The 20,568-nt window shown below is 41.1% G+C and overlaps 1 protein-coding gene across 2 annotated transcripts in view; it reads left to right on the top strand.

Annotated features, from left to right (window-relative positions):
- Positions 1 to 20,568, top strand: part of STK39 (serine/threonine kinase 39) — a 304,185-nt gene that overhangs the window by 51,153 nt on the left and 232,464 nt on the right. For both annotated transcript variants that reach the window (XM_032755476.2, XM_058441449.1), the window contains exon 2: positions 15,172 to 15,284. In XM_032755476.2, coding sequence (XP_032611367.1) covers positions 15,172 to 15,284 — 113 coding nt within the window. The remainder of the gene's footprint in view (positions 1 to 15,171; positions 15,285 to 20,568) is intronic.

Genomic DNA, 20,568 nt, shown 5'->3' on the forward strand with positions numbered 1-20,568 from the left:
AAATCCTTTAAAGTACTCACCTTGGTCTACAGGACTCTCTCCCTGTGTTTGGTCTCCTGCCAACCTGTCCTACCACCTCTTTCCACCTGCCTCTTAGCTGACAAGCACCAGCCACACCGCCTCTGTCTTTGTCCCTTGAGCTCTCCAAAATCATTCCTATCTGAGGCCTTTTGCCCATGCTGCCCTTCATCTTAGAATGCTCAGATCTTTGCATGGCCAGCCCCTTCTTGTCAGCCCACATGTCACCACCTGAGAGAGGCTTCTCTGACCACCATAGCTCAAGTATTGTCCCCACCAATTTTATTTTTGTCATAGCACTTATTACAACCTGAAATTATTTATATTTTCCTTTTTTTTTTTTTTGAGACAGTCTTGCTCTGGAGTGCAGTGGCATGATCTCAGCTCACTGCAACCTCTGCCTCCCAGGTTCAAGCAATTCTCCTGCCTCAGCCTCCTGAGTAGCTGGGATTACAGGCACCCGCCCCGCTAATTTTTTGTATTTTTAGTAGAGATGGCATTTCACCATATTGGCCAGCCTGGTCTTTAACTCCTGACCTCAGGTGATCCACCTGCCTTGGTCTCCCAAAGTGTTGGGATTACAGGCGTGAGCCACACCCAGCCATTTATGATACTTTTAAATTCCCATCCCCTCTCACATAAAATGTAAACTCTAGGAAGGCAGATACTTTTTGCTCTGAGCTTCCTTTCTACCACCCTAAATAGCACATGGCACATACTAGAAGCTCAGTGAAATATGTTCAATGAATGAACAAGTACATATTCTTCATTATTGTATAAGATGTAAATTGAGGTGATCATATAAACCATAAATTGAGGTTCTTTGTAACGCCAAGATGCTATTATTCTTAGTGTGCGGAAGGCATTATTATAATTATTACACGTAATCAGTAGATCATATGTGTTTGATAACTTCTTCCCACTCCATTCCCATTTATAGTGGTAGAACTGTTTTCTTTTGCTTTTGAAATGGAGTTTCGCTCTTGTAGCCCAGGCTGGAGTGCAATGGCACGATCTTGGCCCACTGCAATCTCCACCTCCCAGGTTCAAGCAATTCTCCTGCCTCAGCCTCCTGAGTAGCTGGGATTACAGGTGCCCGCCACCACGCCCAGCTAATTTTTGGATTTTTAGTAGAGACGGTTTTGCCATGTTGGCCAGGCTGGTCTTGAACTCTTGACCTCAGATGATCTACCCACCTAGGCCTCCCAAAGTGCTGAGATTACAGGCGTGAGCCACCTCATGCAGCCAATAGGGTGGAATTCTTACACTCATCCATTCATTTTGTTCTTGTTACTCTAACTGGGGGGACTTAAGTATTATCTTTGGCATGTAACAAAGTGCAGCTAATTGACACATCAGGAGATTGAATCTGAATCTTGGGCTTTTACAGAGATTGAATCTGAATTTTGGGCTTTTACAGGATTTTCGTTCGCATACTGTAGCTAGTAGGCTACAGCTTAGAGTTCAGACTGAAAAGCATGGCCACCGACCAGACTTTATTAAATTATGTGCAGGAGAGTTATCTTGGCAGCAAATGAGGCAAATCAATGGTAAGTAGCTGTCTTTTGGTGGTTTTGTTTTGAGACATGATCTTGCTCTGTTGTCCAGGCTGGAGTGCAGTGGTGCCATCATGGCTCACTGCAACCTCAACTTCCTCTGTTCAAGCGATCTTCCCACCACAGCCTCCCAAGTAGCTAGGACTACAAGTATGTGCCACCATGCCTGGCTAATTTAAAAAAAAAAAAAATTTTGTAGGGATGGGGTCTCATTATGTTGCCCACGTTATGTCTTCTGAGAGCTTAGAGTTCAAGGTAGAAACGTTAGTTACAAAAACATGACAACGAGGATGTAAAACTGAATACTTCCTATCATTTGAGTAAATGAGAGAGGAAATAAAGTTCATCTGTGAAAATGTCAATTTAACAAGTACTTATCAATCTAATCAGCCTAGCTGTTAAAAAAAAATGAGAATGTGTGACTGTAAGTCATATTGAAACTCATGCTATCCTAAGCAGCTCTCAGTCTGCTTCTAGTTAGAGATGTGTCATACATCTGGGGACCTGGGCCTCAGGCTGTAAGAAAGTAGTTTCAATTTAAAAAAAAAATCAATACTTGTAATGGTTTTCTTTCTTATAATATCATACCCAGTAACTTGTATAGGTTGAATTTAGACATAGTGTTATAAAGTTTATTTAATGTGAGTGTGACTGGAGGCTCAACATAAGTTGAATAAAAGCAGATGCAATCAGCTGGCTGTTCAGCTTTGTTTATATCTTTACCCATAATGTTTGAGGTATCATGTTTTCTGGATTAATAAAATAAATTTCCAGACAAATAAAGTCCAACTTAATTTCAACCATAGGTGCTGGAAATAATTCTGAAATTTAATTATGCCTTTTCTACTAATTTCTACTAAGACTAAGACAGGAGTTGTCTTCATCTTTCATTTGTAGTGAATTTCTGAAAAACGCACCCAAAAAATCAAATAGTAAACTTACATGTTATGAGATAGAGGGAATGTTGAATCTTCATTTTTGTTTTTATTTTACTTTAATTAATTAATTTATTTTGAGACAGAGTCTCGCTCTGTTGCCCAGGCTGGAATGCAGTGGCGTGATCTTGACTCACTGCAACCTCTGCCACCCAAGTTCAAGCTATCCTCCCACCTCTGCCTTCCAAGTAGCTGAGACTACAGGCCTGCACCACCATGCCCAGCTAATTTTTATTTTTATTTTTTAAATAGAGAAGGCGTTTCGCTGTATTGGCCAGGCTGGTCTTGAACTCCTGACCTCAAGTGATCTGCCTACGTCGGCCTCCCAAAGTGCTGGGATTACAGGCATGAGCCACCATGCTAGGCCAAATCTTCGTTTTTGAATAGCCCAATACACGTAAATTTCTTAATTATTATTCTTTGGAGTGGATCTGCTCCTTCTAGATGCTTGCAGGCAGGCGAGACCCTTCCCAGGCTGGCACCTCTTGTCCCTGACGCCGAGGCATCTGCTTTTCCATGCTTCAGGCCTCCTTTCCAGTTCCTTCCATAGGGGCCTAAACTCTATTCCCTTATTAGGAGGTGGGTACCTGGCCCCTTTGGGGATAATTTAGGGAAGCTATGCCACCTCCGTGGTAGCAACTGAAAATGTGGCCCATGGACCAGCAGCATCACATCACCTAGGAGCTTGAGAAATGTAGAACTCACCCCCATCCCATACTAACTAAATAAGCAGCGACGTTTTCACAGCACACCCAGGTGACCCCTTATGTTGTCTCCACATCTTTCAATACGACACAGTCCTAACACTTTAGCCCCCAGCCGCAAGACTAAAGGAGGGAACATTCTCCTGATGTCCTGCCAGGCTCCAACTCATGGTATTGTGGGATCTGCAGGTGGCCTCGCTTAGGAGGAACTCTGGGCTGGGGCTGCTGGAGGCAGAGACTGCAGCATGCTGCTGCTTCCGCCGGGGCTTAGCAGGTGTTCCGTGCCCTTCATGAGGGTGTGTCTTAATTTTCCTCCTCACTCAACGATGTTCTCAGGGCCTCCTGGGGTTGCCAGGACACTGCTTTTCACTGCACTGGACATTTGCGTTCCTGCAGTTCATATCCTCTTCCCTTGTGGCTCTTATTTTCTGCCATCATTTCAGACTATGGCATCATGCCCCTGCTTCTGGGTGAGAGTGTGTCAAGAGAGGGGGAAGGAAGACTTCTACCATGCAGAGGGTGACCTGACTTCCTGTTTTGCGGTTGTAACGTAGGGGAGGAGCTTAGGTTGTCAGAGGAGACAGGAAAAGCAGGAGTTGGATTATAAGTGCAATCAGATCAGATGGAGAGGTGACATTAAAGTGAATGGAGTCCGTGAGTAGGAGAAATGTTTTAGTTACTTGCTGCGTCATGGATGTGGTAGCCAGGGCTGTTTACCTGAGAAGTGGGGCTAACTGTATCTTGAACAATGAATCACTTTCCTGGCATAATTTTCTCTGCGCCCAATCATTACCATATAAAAGTCGTCAGTGCTGGCCCTCAGGAGTGGGATTTGAAGAGGGGGAGTTAATAGGAAGCTGGCAGAGCTGGGGCTGAGTGGGAGGTGAGGATAAGTAGGCATTTTCTCAAAAGGTTGTAGTGGACCTGGTTCTAGTTTCTATCCAGGTGTCTGGGATAATCATGTGAATACTATTAACCCCAACAGTCAACATTATTAAACACTTCAATGCCAGACATGTACATTTATATTATTATGTTTACATGTATAGTCTCATTTAATATTTACAGCCCTCCTGTGAGGTAGATGCTGTTGTCATTTGCTTTTTGTAGTTGAGCAATGTGCAGCACAAAGCACACAGGCAGCTTGCCCAAGGTCACATAGCTGGGGGCTGTGTGACCCCAGACCCTCTGTCATAACCACCACTCGATCCAGAAGAAGTAGATTGGGGTGGAATGGGGCGGGGTTTGCAAGTACAGAGTGAACATTTGGAAAGTGTTAGATATTAAAAAGGATCATTTTAGGAATTGTGTTGGAAAATAGAGTGAAATGAGAATTTTTTAAAAAAGCCTGGCCATTGTTAATGGAGCTTGGAAAAGCCCCAGCCTCTTTTTGGAGCTGGTGGAGGTCACACTCCCTTGGCTCCTTATTAAGTGATTTCCTCTAAGCTCCAGATAGACCTTGCTAGAATCTGCTTGTGGTGTTGGGTTGGTAGTCAGCAGACCTCCTTCCATGTTCCTTCTTTGCCTGCTGTTTCCCTGTTAAGCTGTGCTAATGGGGGTACCAGGGGAATTCTGGAAGACTGTAGGAGGGAGAAGGGACATGCTTCATCCTGTTACTGTTCTTGTCAGCTTAGCTTTGGAAAGGGTCTTTCCCTCTGCCAGCAGTAGTTGGTTTCCATTTCCAGTTTCCTTCTACCTCCTGGAGCCAGCCCCCTGCCACCCCCTGAGATGCCATCCCAGTCCCATGTGGACCTTCAGAAAGGGCTCCCCTTCAGAGGTCAGGGTCCCAGCCATGCAGGTTTCCTCCTAAATGTGTAGAGTCTAATAACCCCCACCTCCTCCCTTTGATTCCTGCAGTCCTACCCCAGGTGTGGTAGCTGCTTCCTACAGCTTCCTGAGTAACTGTGTTACTCAGTCTTTTCCATTCTCTAGCACCTGTTGAATAAGATCTTCGTATTAAATAATATCTGTCGCATTACATAGTATTGCTTCCATTTTCCTAATAGCCCCTGACTGATTAATTTCCCCAAGCCCTAGAATGCTGGCAGAGGTGTGGCGAGAGAAGCTAATACGCAGGAGGGAACCATGGTTCTCAAATCTAAGGATATGGGTGAATTGCTGGAGAAGCTAATTAAAAATGCAGATCTCAGGCCTCCAGTTGCAATAATTGTGATTCAATAGGTTGGATATATGGTTAAGAATCTGCTTTTTAAGCAGACATCTTAGGTGTGGCTGATGTAGTTACCCTCTTCCTGAGGCTTTGAAAAAATCTGCCCAAATCCAGGGCCTTCCCATGGGGTTATTTCTTGACTCTGGAGTTGTTGTACTGGGGCTTAGACACCAATTTTAATTTTTTTTTAATAGGGCATGGGCTGTGGATATGCTAATAACCTTTGATTGAAGACCACTAAGGTTATCAACCCTTGTTTAGCCCACAAGCTCTGATGCAATTAGCTGGGAGAAAAGAGCTTTTCCCCCTAACTGGGTATTGTCCACAGGTCAGGCCCTGCACTCCGTTGTGTCCAGTCAGAGGGATTCCTTTTTCTTATTTATGCAAAGCCAACGTGCCTATAGCTGCAAAGAAGGGATGGAATGGGACTGACCTGGAAGTAGGGACTGGCTTTTCTTTTTGCATTTAGAGCCCTTCCCATTTACAGGTGGCTTGAGGTTGAAGCAGTAAGGAATCAGAAGCCATCACCACACCATACATATTCAAACCAGGACACTTGTGCCTTTTGGCCTTGCCAGTGGGTGTATCCGTTTATCTGCGTGAATAGCAATAGACATTTCTTTGTGGAATGTTGGCTTCCATTTGGTTGATTTAATCAGTAAAACAAGTGGGTTTTGCTGGGAGGAGTTGGATTATCCCTTCCAAGCAGAACAGGAAGTTTTTCAATATTGCCAGATCGTTGGACTTTGAGTTTGCAGGGGGCAAGGACTTCAAAGTGACCTTTTACTGACTATAAAAGTCAGATTTTCTCTGTAGGAGTGTGTCCAGCCTACAGTCTAGTGCCTGATGCAGTGTTCCCTGACATGGATTTCGAGGGCTGTTGTGGGCTCTTGTCTGTCCTTCATGTTGTTGTTCAGTGTTTTATATCATCTCTCTATGCTCACATAGAATTATTGAAGGCCCTAGTTTATATTAGCCTGCCACGTTTTGTGTGGCTCCTACATGCTGAGCAGGGGCCAGTGGATTCAGTTTTTAAAAATTGAAATTCGGATGGAACATTGCTCTTCAGAATGAGCTCTCCTATGAGACCTGACTTTAGAATTGAACTGGATGTTCTGCAAATCAGAAATGCCTGAAGGCAGAGAGCCTCCCTAGGCTTATGCCTTGAAGTTAACTGCCACATCCCCCACAGCGACCTACTTAGAGATGACACATTGAGTAAAAGTGCTCTTCCCCTTGCTTTAGGTTATATAGCCCACTAGTGCCTACTCTCCTCTGTGTAGACCCGACTTGGAGCACACTTCACCTCCCTTGTCTGCCGGCATCTTCCCCAGTGATGGGCTGATGTGCATTCCATTCACTTAGCCAACACTCGTGGAGGCCTCCTGTGTTCCAGGCAGTGGTCTAGGTGGAAGGGCTGATTCTAGGAATAATAAGGCAGGAGGAGATGGCTCCACAGCATGGAAGTTCTAGGATGAGATACGTAGAGAGTCCCTGCCTGGGAACCGTGAGGAAGTGACTGATTGTCCTTGGGGTTGTTCAAGAAGGCAACATCTCAAGTAATTCATTCATAGCTCGGGCGGGCTAGGTTGTCCTCTCTTCTCCCTATACTCCCCATCAAAATGAAGTAATCTTTTTCTTAAAAGGTAAACAGCTTCACTGGCAGAAAGGTTATGTGTTTTACTCCAGGTTGCATGTTCGTCAGTATCAATATTAGGACTAAAATCCTACAATAGAGTTTTAGCTTTGAGGGGCTGAACCTCTGAGTAAGTGTTACTCTTGAGACTAATGTTAAATGTTTTTGTTTTTGTTTTTAAACCAGCAAGCAATCGTATTCCCAGAGTGATTTTTAAAAAATCTATTGTGTTTCATTAAGAAAACAAAAATACCTAGAAATAAATTCCAATATTAATCACGTTGAATTGATGGAAATTAGAGTCTGTTCTTTTTTAGCTGCTTATCTCACACTTGCGACTCATCTGGTGGCTGGCTTAAATTTACCTAGACTCCCTAATGATAATTTTCATTATCATTGAAAGTTATTACAATTAGTAAATTATTGAATTTCTTTATATTAGGTATCCCAATCCACATACTTTCTGCATGTTCAGTAAGTGTACTCACTCTAGGGTTTTTTGTTTTTTTTTTTTTAGTTGTTGCTTGAGATGTAGCTTGTGGTCCAAGGTGAGTTTATTTACATTTGTTCTGGTTTGATTCCTCTATCTCTTTTAAAATCAGAACTGAGGACTACTTTTTATTTTTCTTTGGTATTATCAGATGGTTCTTGATGAGTTATATACAAGGGCTGCTTTTCTTCAGTGAGGTCTGTGACCTCTAAATGTTTTAACAGGCTTTCTCAGGTAAGGTAATTTATCCAGGTCAGTGGTGAAACGTAAGTACATTTCACTGAGTGGCCATTAATCCACCTCATCCTACTCTTTGCTTTTTATATTTTATTTTATTTTATTTTTTTTTTGGTAAGCTCTAAATCTTTTCCAGCAACCCTGGAAAGAGGCTGTACTAACTTGTTCTTTTGACGGAGGCAGAAGGACAAAACTCAGTCAGCATGGTGGTGACACAAACCAGGTCACTTAGGAGGGTCACCAGTTTGTAGCCGCCTTGAGAAACATGGTCTGGCTGTGCTGGGCTCAGTGGAGGCGAGCGGTTTGTGCACTGTTATCCAGACAGGCCAGCAGGAGTGTCTGTTTTATAAATTAATGCGTAGGGCAAGTTGTGTGTGTCTCACCGTTACTGTTCTTTGTCTTTGACTTGAGATTGCACTGTGCACATGTTCCTGCCACATAGAATGCACCAGATGACAGAATAGTCACTGTGATAAGGTTTTCTTTCTGTGTGAAATAGTAAGACGAGGAGGATGGTGACATGTAGTAGATCAGTTTGGGTCAGTGTGCCGAGTACATGCTCATACTATGTTGAACCATGTGACATGACCATTTTTGATCTAGAAAAATGGCAATTTCACACGTGCAATCTAATAATTTAAAATTGGGACCATCAGGTAAGAAAGGGTGTATCTTTGAAGGCGAATAGCAGTAACACACTCAGGCAAAATAACAGCCTGTGGTGAACTTTTGTTAGACTCACAATGCTTTTATATTTAAAAAATTAGTCGTCAACCTTATTATATTAGGAGATGTCACACAGAATTCTGGATTTTCAGCCTTTCTGCAAAATTCTGACTGTCTTGCTATGCCAGGTCAACGATCTCAGATGGTGACAGTTGGCTGAAGCAGAGTGGCAATTGTACTCCTGTAGAGCTCACATGTGTGTCCATTCGTCCAAGTCCTCTCCTGGCCAGCTTCTGGTTCTCATGTGACTGACTGGCCTGTGGGCTTTGAGGTTGGACACATGATATAAATAGAGCTCAAAGAGTAAGCTGGGGAAAGGCAGGATTAGAATAAATCAGCTGAACCAAAGCCATTTGTTTTGTTTACTATCCATCACCAGCTAGCACCTCTAAAAAGAAAGCCTGAGCCCACTCTTGATCTGTTCACTGGCAAAGGACAGCTAAGCATACTTAAGGAGTCCTTGCACGTGCTAAGAGATGGTCAAACTCTTATTAAAGTTCCGACTTTGTGCTTCTCATTTAAATATAATATGGTGATTAGAACTTCCTTCCAGGGACCATAACTAATGTTACAGGCTGATGTGATGCCTTGAAAAAAATCTTGCCATTTATGGAAAGGGGTGACTGGACAATTGACATCTTAACTTTAACATAAAGTTCTTATGGACTAATTTTTTTTTAAAAAGTACTAGATGTTTATTGCTACATTGTTCATATGGGGATGGAAACTAGAAATAAAGGGGATACTCATCAACAGAAAGAGGGCTGCATAAATTACGTTAATACTATGAAATATTACATGGTGTTAAAATGACAGATTGACAGGACACCAGTTGACCTGGAGGGATTTCCCTAAGGAGCAATGCTAGCTAAGATTTAATTAGTGCTTACTATGTGCTAGGCACAGTTTCAAAGGCTTTTTGTGTGTTAACTCATTTAATCCTCACAACCACTCTGTGAGTGAAGTAGCATTATTGCCATCTTTCCAATGAGGAAACTGAGGCATGAAGAAGTTAGGCAAGTCATCCAAGCATAAGCAGTTAGTATGTGGTAGGGCTAGGATATGAACCCATGTAATCTGGATTGACATAGATATTTTAAAATCATTTTTTTTTTTTTGAGGTGGAGTCTCACTCTGTCACCCAGGCTGGAGTGCAGTGGCACTATCTTGGCTCACTGCAGCCTCCACCTCCTGGGTTCAGGTGATTCTCCCGCCTCAGCTTCCTGAGTAGCTGGGATTACAGGTACGCACCACCACGCCCAGGTAATTTTTGTTTTTTTAGTAGAGATGGGATTTCACCATGCTGGTCAGACTGGTCTCAAATTCCTGACCTTGTGATCCACCTGCCTTGGCCTCCCAAAGTGCTGGGATTACAGGCGTGAGCCACCATGCCTGGCCTTAAAATAACTTTTTAAGGTTAGATATCAAAGTGCATTATACATGACAATCTTTGCTATGGAATATTAATTCACAGCTGTTCCTGAATTGGATTATCTCTTATATTTTAAACTCTTATGCTCATCATGCTGTATCAGACTTTAGAAATCATTTAGTTCTTTGGTTTCCAAATTTAGCTCTCGTAGCCTCTCTTTTAAACCAATCGAATCTTCCTGGTGCTAAGCAAAATGAAACTCAGTTCTGACCCTGAGCCACTTTGCCCTCTTTTCCCTTGGGTGCCATATAAACAGTAGATATAGTTTACTTCCTTTATGTCACAGATGGAGAAATGAGTCCCAGAGAGAGAGCCTAACATTTATTGAGTCGATATTTTCCAGGGACATGAAACATATTATGTTATGAAGCCTTAAAGGTGTATTTTATTATGCCCATTAAGGAAGCTGAAGTCTAGATAGCAGTTAAGTCCAAAGTCACAGAGGGATTCAGTACCATGTTTGGATAGAATCCCTGTCTAACTTTCTTTTCAAGGCCCCTACTAACCTAAGATGGGAACTACAATGAGCTACCAGAGGCCTTTCAGTTGAATCTTGCCATTTGCTGTTGACTTAATCAGGAAGTTTCTAAGAACGTCTAATTAGTATGGCATTCTCTGCCATAGGTGTTAGTGGAAGAATGACTTTGAACAGACATTTCAAGGCTTTTGTATTAGTCTGCTTGGGCTGTTGTAACAAAATACCATACACTGAGTGGCTTAAACAACAGAAATGTATTTCTCACGGTTCTGGAGGCTAGGAAGTCCAGATCAATGTGCTGACCAATTCAGTTTCTGGTGGGCTCTCTTGCTGGCTTGTAAACAGGCACCTTCTCGCTGTGTCCTCATATGGCAGAGAGGGAAAGTAAGCTCTCTATTGTCTCTTCTTGTAAGGATACTAATCCTATTGGACCAGGGCTGTGTCCTGATGACCTCATTTAACCTTTAATTACCTCCATAAAGGTGGTAATTATCTGTTAACCGTATCTCTAAATATAGTCACATTGGGGATTAGGGCTTCAACATAGACATTTTAGGGGAACACAGACATTCAGTCCACAACAGCGTTTCAGTCATCCCTGTTAACCTCTGCAGAGGAAGTGATCCTATAGAAGGATTTATTCCACTTGAAACAGGAATGGTCACCTTTGGCACTTTATTATCTAGTGAACTGCCTGCTACATGGCAGGGATTTAATTACTGTTTGTTGATGAATTAATATAAGCAAATATCTTTTTGCTGCTTTTTTTTGTGCCTAAAGTTTTCTTGGAGCTGTTAAGCACATTCTTTCACATTTGGTGATCAGGTAGTGATGTTTCAAAAAGGTTTTGCTTTGGTAGACTCTAGGAACATTGTGTCATGTGATGGAAGTACCACTAAATTAAGCATAAAGGAATAGGTGCCATGTAACAGAGAGGGCAAGGAGAAGAAATCACGGAAAACCTGGGTTAAGGAGAGTTGCTGTTATTAAACAGAAAATTTAGGTTTGGGCTTTGTGACAGGACAAAAAAGGAAAATGTGATGTGACATATTTCTTATTATCTGTTAAGTTACTTGGGAGGAAGACATTTTTACCCTAGCACTAAATGCAAAGAGGAAGTTATTGTGTGAGTCATAGGAATAGGGACTTTGAACATACTGTTGAAACTGCATTTGACAATAGTAGTGATTTTTGCAAAATAAACACTGTAGTTTTTCATGTTAATTTTATATAGACCTTAGTGAAATGCAAAGTTATAATACTAAATTATATTTCCATGAAATATTTCTTTGGATAACTGAAAGTATAAAATGCAGGCATGCAGTGTTCTGGTTATTTACCTTAATACCAGCAGCAGTATGGAGGGGAAAATGAGAAGAGGTGTCAACTAAAGGAAAAATCTGCATCATGGTAATGAACGTGAGGAATCTCTTACCTCTGATGGCCATTGACATAATCACTATCTAAAACTTCCAAGTAGCTGTTCTTAGTCGGGAATTACTTAGCAAAAGTGAATTGAGATAGAGTGACTTAAAAGAGTGAACTGAAAAGATTTAAAGCCACGCCCACTTAACTTGTGCATATGTGCATACAGGCCATAATCCTATAGAATGATTTATTGCATTTGAAATAGGTGTCAGGAATAAAATGAGAAATTCATAAAATGTTAAGAACTCTTATTCCCGAAGTGGTGCATGATACTTCATTGAAAATAGCTACTAATGTTAATGAGTCATGTGTCAATATCATATATTGTTCAAAATAAATACAAGGTGTTCAGCATAGTAATTGCTCCTATTTTATTTCATGTTGCTAACACCTGTCCAATTCCTGTATTTACAAGCCCCACATTTTTTAGCTTCCTCTTAAACTAATCAGCAAAGTGCATAAAAACCCTTAAAGCAAGACAGTCTTGGTATTATTTCTAAATGTCCTTTAGAATTATGCAGTTAGGTCACCTCCTTTCCTTTCAAAGCATGGATTTACTCTAATCCTGGGAATCCTAATCTAGTACTAGCAGACTTCAAACTTTTGATCATCACTTACAGTAAAACGTGTCATACTAAAGCTTGGGCGTAAGTGAAACAAAAGTTTCATAAAGCAGTTTTTACCCGTAGTACATTCTGATGCTTCCCTTAAACAATGCTGGCCTCCACTGAGTAAGTGGATTTCGTGACCAGTGGATCCTCACTGGCAATTTGAAAAAACACCAACCTGGTGCACAGAATGGTAGATAAGGAGTAAGGATGCCTAGGGTCCTAATCTTGTGCTTTCCAGTTGCTGCAGGAAACACATCCCTATCCTTCACAAGACCCTGTTTTCTCATTCATAAAGTGAGGGGGTTGGACTTGATGCTCTTTAAGGTGCCTTTCCACCTTTAACTTTGTTCTTGGTCTCTTCTATAGTTGAAGGGTAATCTTTGGATTTAGAGTAGAATCTCCCAAATTGTTTAATGAATGATTAAATCCATTCATGTTGTGACAATGATCTCAGGTCACAAAGCTTCATAATTATTCTGTCTAGAGATGAGAAGTAGCCAGTTGTTCCTTAGTCAGCTGTGGTTGTAAAGCAGTAACAATTCTCTAGTTGTAAAGCTCTAATAAAAGATTTTTCACACCACCTACCCCTCCCTGTTTTTAGAATTCTTATTTTTTGTTCCTTGGAGGTGAGGAGACTTTTACTGTCAAGGACTTAACTGACTGTGAGAGGTATCTCTGTATTACATACGCTTGTTTTGTCCTTTCTGGGAATTAATTTATTCTTTCCTGTTTTTTGAAACTCCTTGATTTGAGAATGTTCTGGAATGTGGATTAAGGATGGAGAAGTTGAGCTGGAGGGAGACTTATTGCAGGTAGAGCTGAGGATGGTTTCCCACCAGCAGCTAAAGATGTTAGTTGATTTCTCTGCTGGGTAGCAGGCCCAGTGCCAACCAGCTGCATAGCACTTTCTCTGCGGCTCCCTTCAGTTGATAGTGTCTTGTTCCGGAGACTGGAAAATATACTTTGCTATCAGCAGACTTTTTGTAGCGTTTGGCTCTGCCATCTGGACCATTCTGGATTGAACCCAGTGGGCTGTGATCTGCAGGGCCAGTGAAGCCAACCTAGTGGGACCTGGAGTAGCAGCCAATGGGGTAGCAGCTGATGGATGAGCAGTGAGATTAGGGAGAGGAAGGCCCTTTGAAGCAACCTGTCCATAGCACTCTCTTCCCAAACAGCTCTAGCAAGTGAGGTCATGCAGACCCTTCTCTGGGTTGTTTATCTTCTGTTGAACCATATAGGATGGAAGAAAGTTTTTTCCCAGCAAGGCCAAAACAAGTGAGGAAGGGAAGCATGTGCTCTGGCTTGTGGGAAGTAGAACAAAAGCACAGATCTCGGAGTCTGGCAGACATGATGCTGATACTGGCTCAGGTACTTATTAGCTCTATGTGACCTTGGGCAAGTTTTCTGAGTCCCAGTTTTCTCACATGTAAAATGAGGCTAGTAATAAAAACGTACAGGCTCATAAGGAGTCAAGTGCCTACTGTGTAGTGGGTAGTCAGTATGTGTGTGTGGATTTTCTTTCCCAGTGAACACAAATTGGGCTTCCCTGGAATGGTAGTCTTTAAGTTGGAGACCTGGGTTTGGAGGAGTAGGGTGATCTGCTGGGGTTGCCAAGTCGGGGGCCAGACCTGATGATGAGGCCACAGGGCAGAAGAAAGGGCAGAGCTTCAGCCCTGTAAACACCCATTTGGGCCCTTCCTTGGGGTGGGAAAGCCTTGACTCGCACTAGAAATGTCATGCCTTTCTATCACATAAATTAGGAAAGCTAATACTGATCTCTCTTGTTGCCAAATACTCCCCTGCTTTCCCTTTTATGATGCTATTTGATGAATCATTTGAGAAGTATTACCTGAAGAAAAACTTTAGGGAGAAAGATTGTCACCTCTGATCACCTTTGCACAATCCTGAGTGCAGGCTGTTTCTCTTGTTGGCTATCTTGCAGTGGTAGAGGATTTATGTGATGAGAATGGCATTTTTGGTATTATTTGCAGAATTGAGATGCCTTAACCTGGAAACCTTTTTGCCCCTATGGAGTATAAAGCCGATTAGGAGCTCTTTGTGCTCTGCCGCAAATCATTACATGTCTACATTTTGCTCTTATAAAATACGGATAATGACATGACTCTGTCTCTTAGGAGTCTGAGTGCATTAGCTAATGATCATGAAACCTTAGAAATAGAAAATTTATATGAATGTCAAGAGCTTTTGTAATTACACATTTGCATCATTTTTCTTGGCATCCTTGAAAGTTGTGCTTTCAACATGAGAATACTAGGGTTGATTCTTGTTTTTCTCATTGTGGAGCAAGCTCTGAAAAAATAAGCCCAAAGAGTGTTCAAACAGATCAATTATCTCAGCTTCTCATGAAAGCCCTGAAGTAGCTCAGACCAGAGTGGTTTGGTTTGGGCTGAGGTGGAAGAAGAGCTTGAGATATTTTAAAGGCACTCAAGCTAGAAAATACCAGGAACTGAGGATGGAAATGGCTTTCATGCAAGGTTGTATGTAGATGCTCATGTCCCTTGTCCCCTGTGTCCTCAGACATACATTGTCTGGAAAATGCAGTTTTTTTTTCTCCTCCAGATAATTATTTTAGGATTTAAGAAACTCTTTAAAAAAAAGATATCAAATGGTAATGTTCTGAATACCCCGAGTAGAAGAGTTTAAAAAAATTGATCTTTAGGAAAATAGTTACAGATAGTAACCTCACAGTGTGCCATTTGATCGCTGATGTTGTTTTTATTTCATTGCAGGCAGTGGAGCTACTGCTGTGGTTCAGGCAGCCCTATGCAAACCCAGGCAAGAACGTGTAGCAATAAAACGGATCAACTTGGAAAAATGCCAGACCAGTATGGATGAACTATTAGTAAGTAACAGTGCAGGGAATACCTGCTGGTTGCTTTTCTTAATCTATGAGTATATGGGGATGGTTGGGAGAAGAGCAAGGCATTGTCTCCTATTTTGACATATGCATTTCTTGGAAAGCAGCCCCCACCACTTCCTGCTCCCCAGATTAATGGGACTGTACCTTATGATTGTGTTGTATAATGGACACCTTCACTTGCTTTGAGAAACAGTATTTTGCTCAGTTCGAATAATCCCAAGGTGAGAATGGCCTCAGCGTTGGCACTCCACTTGCTGTATCAAGGGCACACACTGTGGCATGACCTAACGTGACAGGATTACTGACAGCAGTTTTGGATGGTGAGCTTCTGGCCCTCCATCTAGAATGTGTGACACAAATGGAAGTTGTCTCCCAAACTATTTGTTGGTCATTTTAGCTTTCATAAATTATAGCATCACAGAAATTTGAATTTTTTTTTTAAATGCTCTGTAGCTTTCATTTGGCTAATGAGAGGAGTTTGTTTTTCTTAACGTGGCAATTTGTACTTCTTATTCTAAATGAGTACCTTATATAAATAATTGGAGCTTGTCAGTGTGGATATGACTATAGTAGCAATGGTTGGTTGAAGGAACATTTGCTTTTGGCTTAGCTGACTCATTATTAAATGAACAGCTTGGCAAACGGTTATTAGTTGCCCGGCAAACTGTGAAGGGTTTGAGGGTTTAATCTCATAAATATCGTTGTTGTTCTACCGGCCAATTTTCTTTTTTTCCCTTTTGGCCATTTATTTGAGGATAATAGAAAACTGCAGTGGAGGAGTTAACTGATTGGTTATCCCCACACTAATCCCAGTACAAATATTAGTCCAGTAGCTCCATACAAGCTACAAAGTATAATGACAGTTGGCTGCAAATGAAGAAGGCTTTTGTTACAGTCTACATTGAGAATGGAATGTCATTAACAACAGCTTTTTGTCTTTACTCAGAATATAGCTTTTATTTTAGGCTTAATTACAGTACAGTATAGTATAAATTAAGTACAAGAATAAAGCTGTACTTTTCCAGATCTGTTTGGCCTTACATTTTAAATTGGGCTACACAATGCATAGATTTCACTGGGTTTTATTGAAGCAATGGATTGCCCGCTAAAACTCAGAAGAGAACCAGGGCTTCCACAATTTAATGTTAATTTTTGAAATTTGCATACATTTAAGGCTTTTACGGACCTTGAAATTTCAGCTGTGCTTTGCTCTTACTGAAATTCCTACTGCATGCTACTTGTCTGTTGCTTGCTATCCTAGTGACCAGTAATATTGTGCCTTTGTCACCCAACCAGTTTTCAAGGTCACTTTCTCTGAGTTGGAAAAACCATTTAATAAACTGTGGGGAGAGTTGGGTCCTGCTTCTGCCACTAAACTTGTTTTCACTTTAGTAGAGTTACACAACAGCTCTGTGTGATTTAAAAAGAGTTGAATTGGAAGTTTTCTTCTAAGATCCCTTTAGGAATCCTAAAATTCTGTGGCTATGCATAAGTGTACTTTAACATTTAAAAAAAAATTTGGAGTATGCAGTTAAATGTATGTACTGTTTGGATGTATCACTCAAGAATTTGCCTATGATAGTTGTGTTTTTTTTTGTTTTTTTTGTTTTTTTTTTTTTGAGATGGAGTGTTACTCTGTTGCCCAGGCTGGAGTGTAGTGGCACGGTTTCGGCTCACTGCAACCTCTGCCTCCTGGGTTCAAGTGATTCTCCTGCTTTAGCCTCCCGAGTAGCTGGATTACAGGCATGCACCACCACGCCCAGCTAATTTTTGTATTTTTAGTAGAGACAGGGTTTCGCCATGTTGGCCAGGCTGGTCTCGAACCCCTGACCTCAGGTGATCCGTCCGCCTCGGCCTCCCAAAGTGCTGGGATTACAGATGTGAGCCACCGCGCCCGGCTGATACTTGTGTTTGATTGTGGTATTCTGTTAGAGGTCTCAGCCATTTTTTTTGCCATTAGCAGAATATTGATACAGAATATGTGTAAGGCTTGTGTGTACTTGTGCCTGACAGTTCTGGAGCCTGCCTTCTGGTTTGATGCTATGGTCTCTGGTCTCTACCAAGCCCTCAGTTGCCCACAGCCTTCACGTTTCCCTCTGCTGGCGTTTCCTCCACAGTGTCCAGTGATGGTAACTGTGTAAACGTCTGGGTGGAGGTCAGCAGGGAGGCTGGTCATTCCGGTTTCTTTCCTTTGTTTTCCTGGAACCAGTAAGTATAGCAGTGTCATTTGGAGCTACTTGTAACTTAGGTAGAGCTGTCTATCTAAGGACTGGTGCTTTTGTGGCTTTGTGCTTTGCTCCATTCGTCTGAGGTCTTAGGATTTATGAGTTTGCTTATTAGGAGTTAATTTATTTTCTCATTCTTATTTTCTTTCCTTAATGCCCGTGTTGCAATAGAGTATAATATATTTGCATTATTTATTTTTCATTTTATATTGATTTATTGCTTTGATCTTTCCTTATCTTTGAACCTTTGACCTTTTGGTGTGTTCATGTATTTAGAGAGGGGGGAAATGGCTATGGTTCTTTAGGATGTACAACTCTCAGGTCCTTTTCAAACAAAAATAAATAGAATTTACAGAGTATAGCCTGCCTGATTTGCCAGGCTTCTGTAGCCCAGTTATTGGCACATGAGATCGTGTGGAGCACAGTTGCTGTCATCTTTTCAATGTCTAATACTGCTGTTGCTTGCACTTTTATTTTTTCAGAGGGCTCACATTTTGGCAGCGTTTGGACATCCGGTATCCTAATAATCCTTTAATTCCATGAATGTGTATTATATACAGGTCAGTGCACTGCATCATCTCACAGACTGTGCCATGTGTTAACTGGAAACCATTGTTCCTAGAAGAAACAATGGCCACTGGGATCTTTTCTTGTGAGAGTGTTGTGTCATAGAAATCACAATTATCAACTATTTGTTGGCCACTGGGACATGTTTCTCCCTTGATGAAACTGTATCACCTCCTGACCCCCACTCCCAGCTCAGCCCCCACTGACTACCTATCCCCATCCTGTCCCCACTCCCTTTGTCCCATAATAAAGGGGGATTTACACACACAGGTCAGAATTGATGGCACACAACAGTTTTAGACAACTGGGCCAGAACTCTATTTCTTTATGTGGTAGGGGCTGTCAGTTGAGTTTCCTGTAGGTCATGGAGCTGGATCCAGGGTTTGCTGAAGAAGGAGTCAAGCGGTCATCATTTCTGAAGGGAAATGCTAATTACAGTGTCAGTTTCTCTGTGAATGAGAAGAGGAAAAGAAGTGTTAGATGAGATCATTGGTGCTAAATAATTGATGATTCAGATTTATACTGTTGAAATGAGTACTGTAATATTCTGCAAAGATAAGTTAGTTACAGATCAAATAGGCATTTATTTATTTATTTGGTAAATACTTACTGAGTTTCTGTATTATGCTTAAGCCCATCAAAAGGATGACTTTTGGGTGTGTATATGAGAGTACAAGGCTTTATGACCACTAAAAATTCATTTTAGTTTAACAGCAATTAGATTAGAACACTCCCAAATAAATGTTTTTCTTGGTATGATATGAATAGCAATTAATCTAATCCTTTTTTGTTTATTCTTTTGAATTTTCATGTATGTTTTGGAGTTTGGCCTTTTAACTGTATTCTGATCTCTGAAGGTATAATGATCTTAGTGTTTAGTTTTCCAGGAGCCAAGGATATCTTCTGGTTTGTTCTGTATTCCTTACTGCGCCCCATAGATGCTTTGATAATTTCTGAAATGTGTTAACCCCACATTTGTTGTTAACTCCACATTTGTCAAGCCCATTGATGGTGTAAATGACTAATTATAACTAGTTTAATGCTCTCTAGGAGATACTTACAGTTTTAGAGCAGAACTTGTTAACACCAGAATTATCAAACCCCATTAGATGCTAGGCACTGACTTCGGTGATGGGAAAATAGAATGGATTCCTATTTTTGGGGGAGACCATGGACTAGTGAATGAGTCTCTTCATTTTTGTTTTGGGTTGGTGAGATTTTTGAACTAAGAAATGTTTTTCTGGACCTTTTGTCTTTATTTGCCCAGAAATGGTTTAGCAGATGACCAGTTTACTTTTGTCTAATATGTATTCCCTTGAGGGAGTTCCTGCTTTCCAATAGGAATTTAAGATTTGCTCAATGGATCTGACCCATTGTCTTGCAGACTAGTATATTCTGTGTCAAGATGGCCTTGAGGTTTCCTGCAAGAGCTTGGTTCTCTGGTTTGTGGTCAACCTCAAAGGCTAGGGATGCTACCCTGGGGCACTCTTGACTTCCCTTAAAATCCATCACATGAGTGCTTTTTCTTGCAGTCATGTGTCTTTTCAGCCTTTATCACCAGGTGACAAAATGAAATCCATAAATATAACAGTCCTTCCTTCTATTTACCCTAACCCCACTTTTTGTGATGTTCAGGTTACTCTACTTTATCCAGGGATTGATGAACATTTTGGTTCATCACCTTATTTGACTTTATGACTTTTAGACTTTAAATAGATCCCTTTCAATTTTTTCCTATTGCCTCAAGTTCTCATATTTCTAGTCTGCCTTTGGTACCCATTCACAGAGAATTCAGCCTCATTTCCTCATTCCTACACATACATCAATGCCATCAAAATTTACAGTTTAATTCTCAGGGGCAGGAGAGTCATAGGAGAAATCATGGCCCGGGACCAGGCAAAGCATTTGTGTCATTAAAAAAAATGAAAGAAATAATTAAGTGATTACATTATGAAATTATGGAATGCTCATTCCATAATTTCCATATGTGAATTCCATATGTGAACAAAGTCATTTCAAGAAAACACTGGCTATAAAAAAGTGATGAATGTTGATCCTTGTTATAGAAGGAAAGGAACTCCCTGGGTCAGGGGGCTTGCTTTCTTTACTTGACTCCCCTGCAGAACTGCTCATTCTGGAAAAATCACCTTCACCACTGGTCCTTATTTGTGTGATGAGAAATTCTGGCAAAATTTTATTTTTACTACCCAAGTGCTATGAATCTATGTATTTAAAAGTATATTAACAAAACCCCCTTTTCAATTCACTTAAATAAAAATACTAATTACTAGCAAATCATGCATGATAATTCAGGATAGAGTCAAGTCACTATAGCATTACGGTATGATAGCAGACATCTACTGTAAATTCATAGATTTGGGTACATAGTTTATCATTTTTTTCTCCTATGAACGTAATGAAAGAGTTTCTCTGTCATTCAATAGCCTTCAACTGGCATCTGCTTTTTTCTTCCT

Source organism: Hylobates moloch, unplaced genomic scaffold, assembly GCF_009828535.3.
Source record: "Hylobates moloch isolate HMO894 unplaced genomic scaffold, HMol_V3 SCAFFOLD_1, whole genome shotgun sequence".
NCBI classification, from domain to species: domain Eukaryota; kingdom Metazoa; phylum Chordata; class Mammalia; order Primates; family Hylobatidae; genus Hylobates; species Hylobates moloch.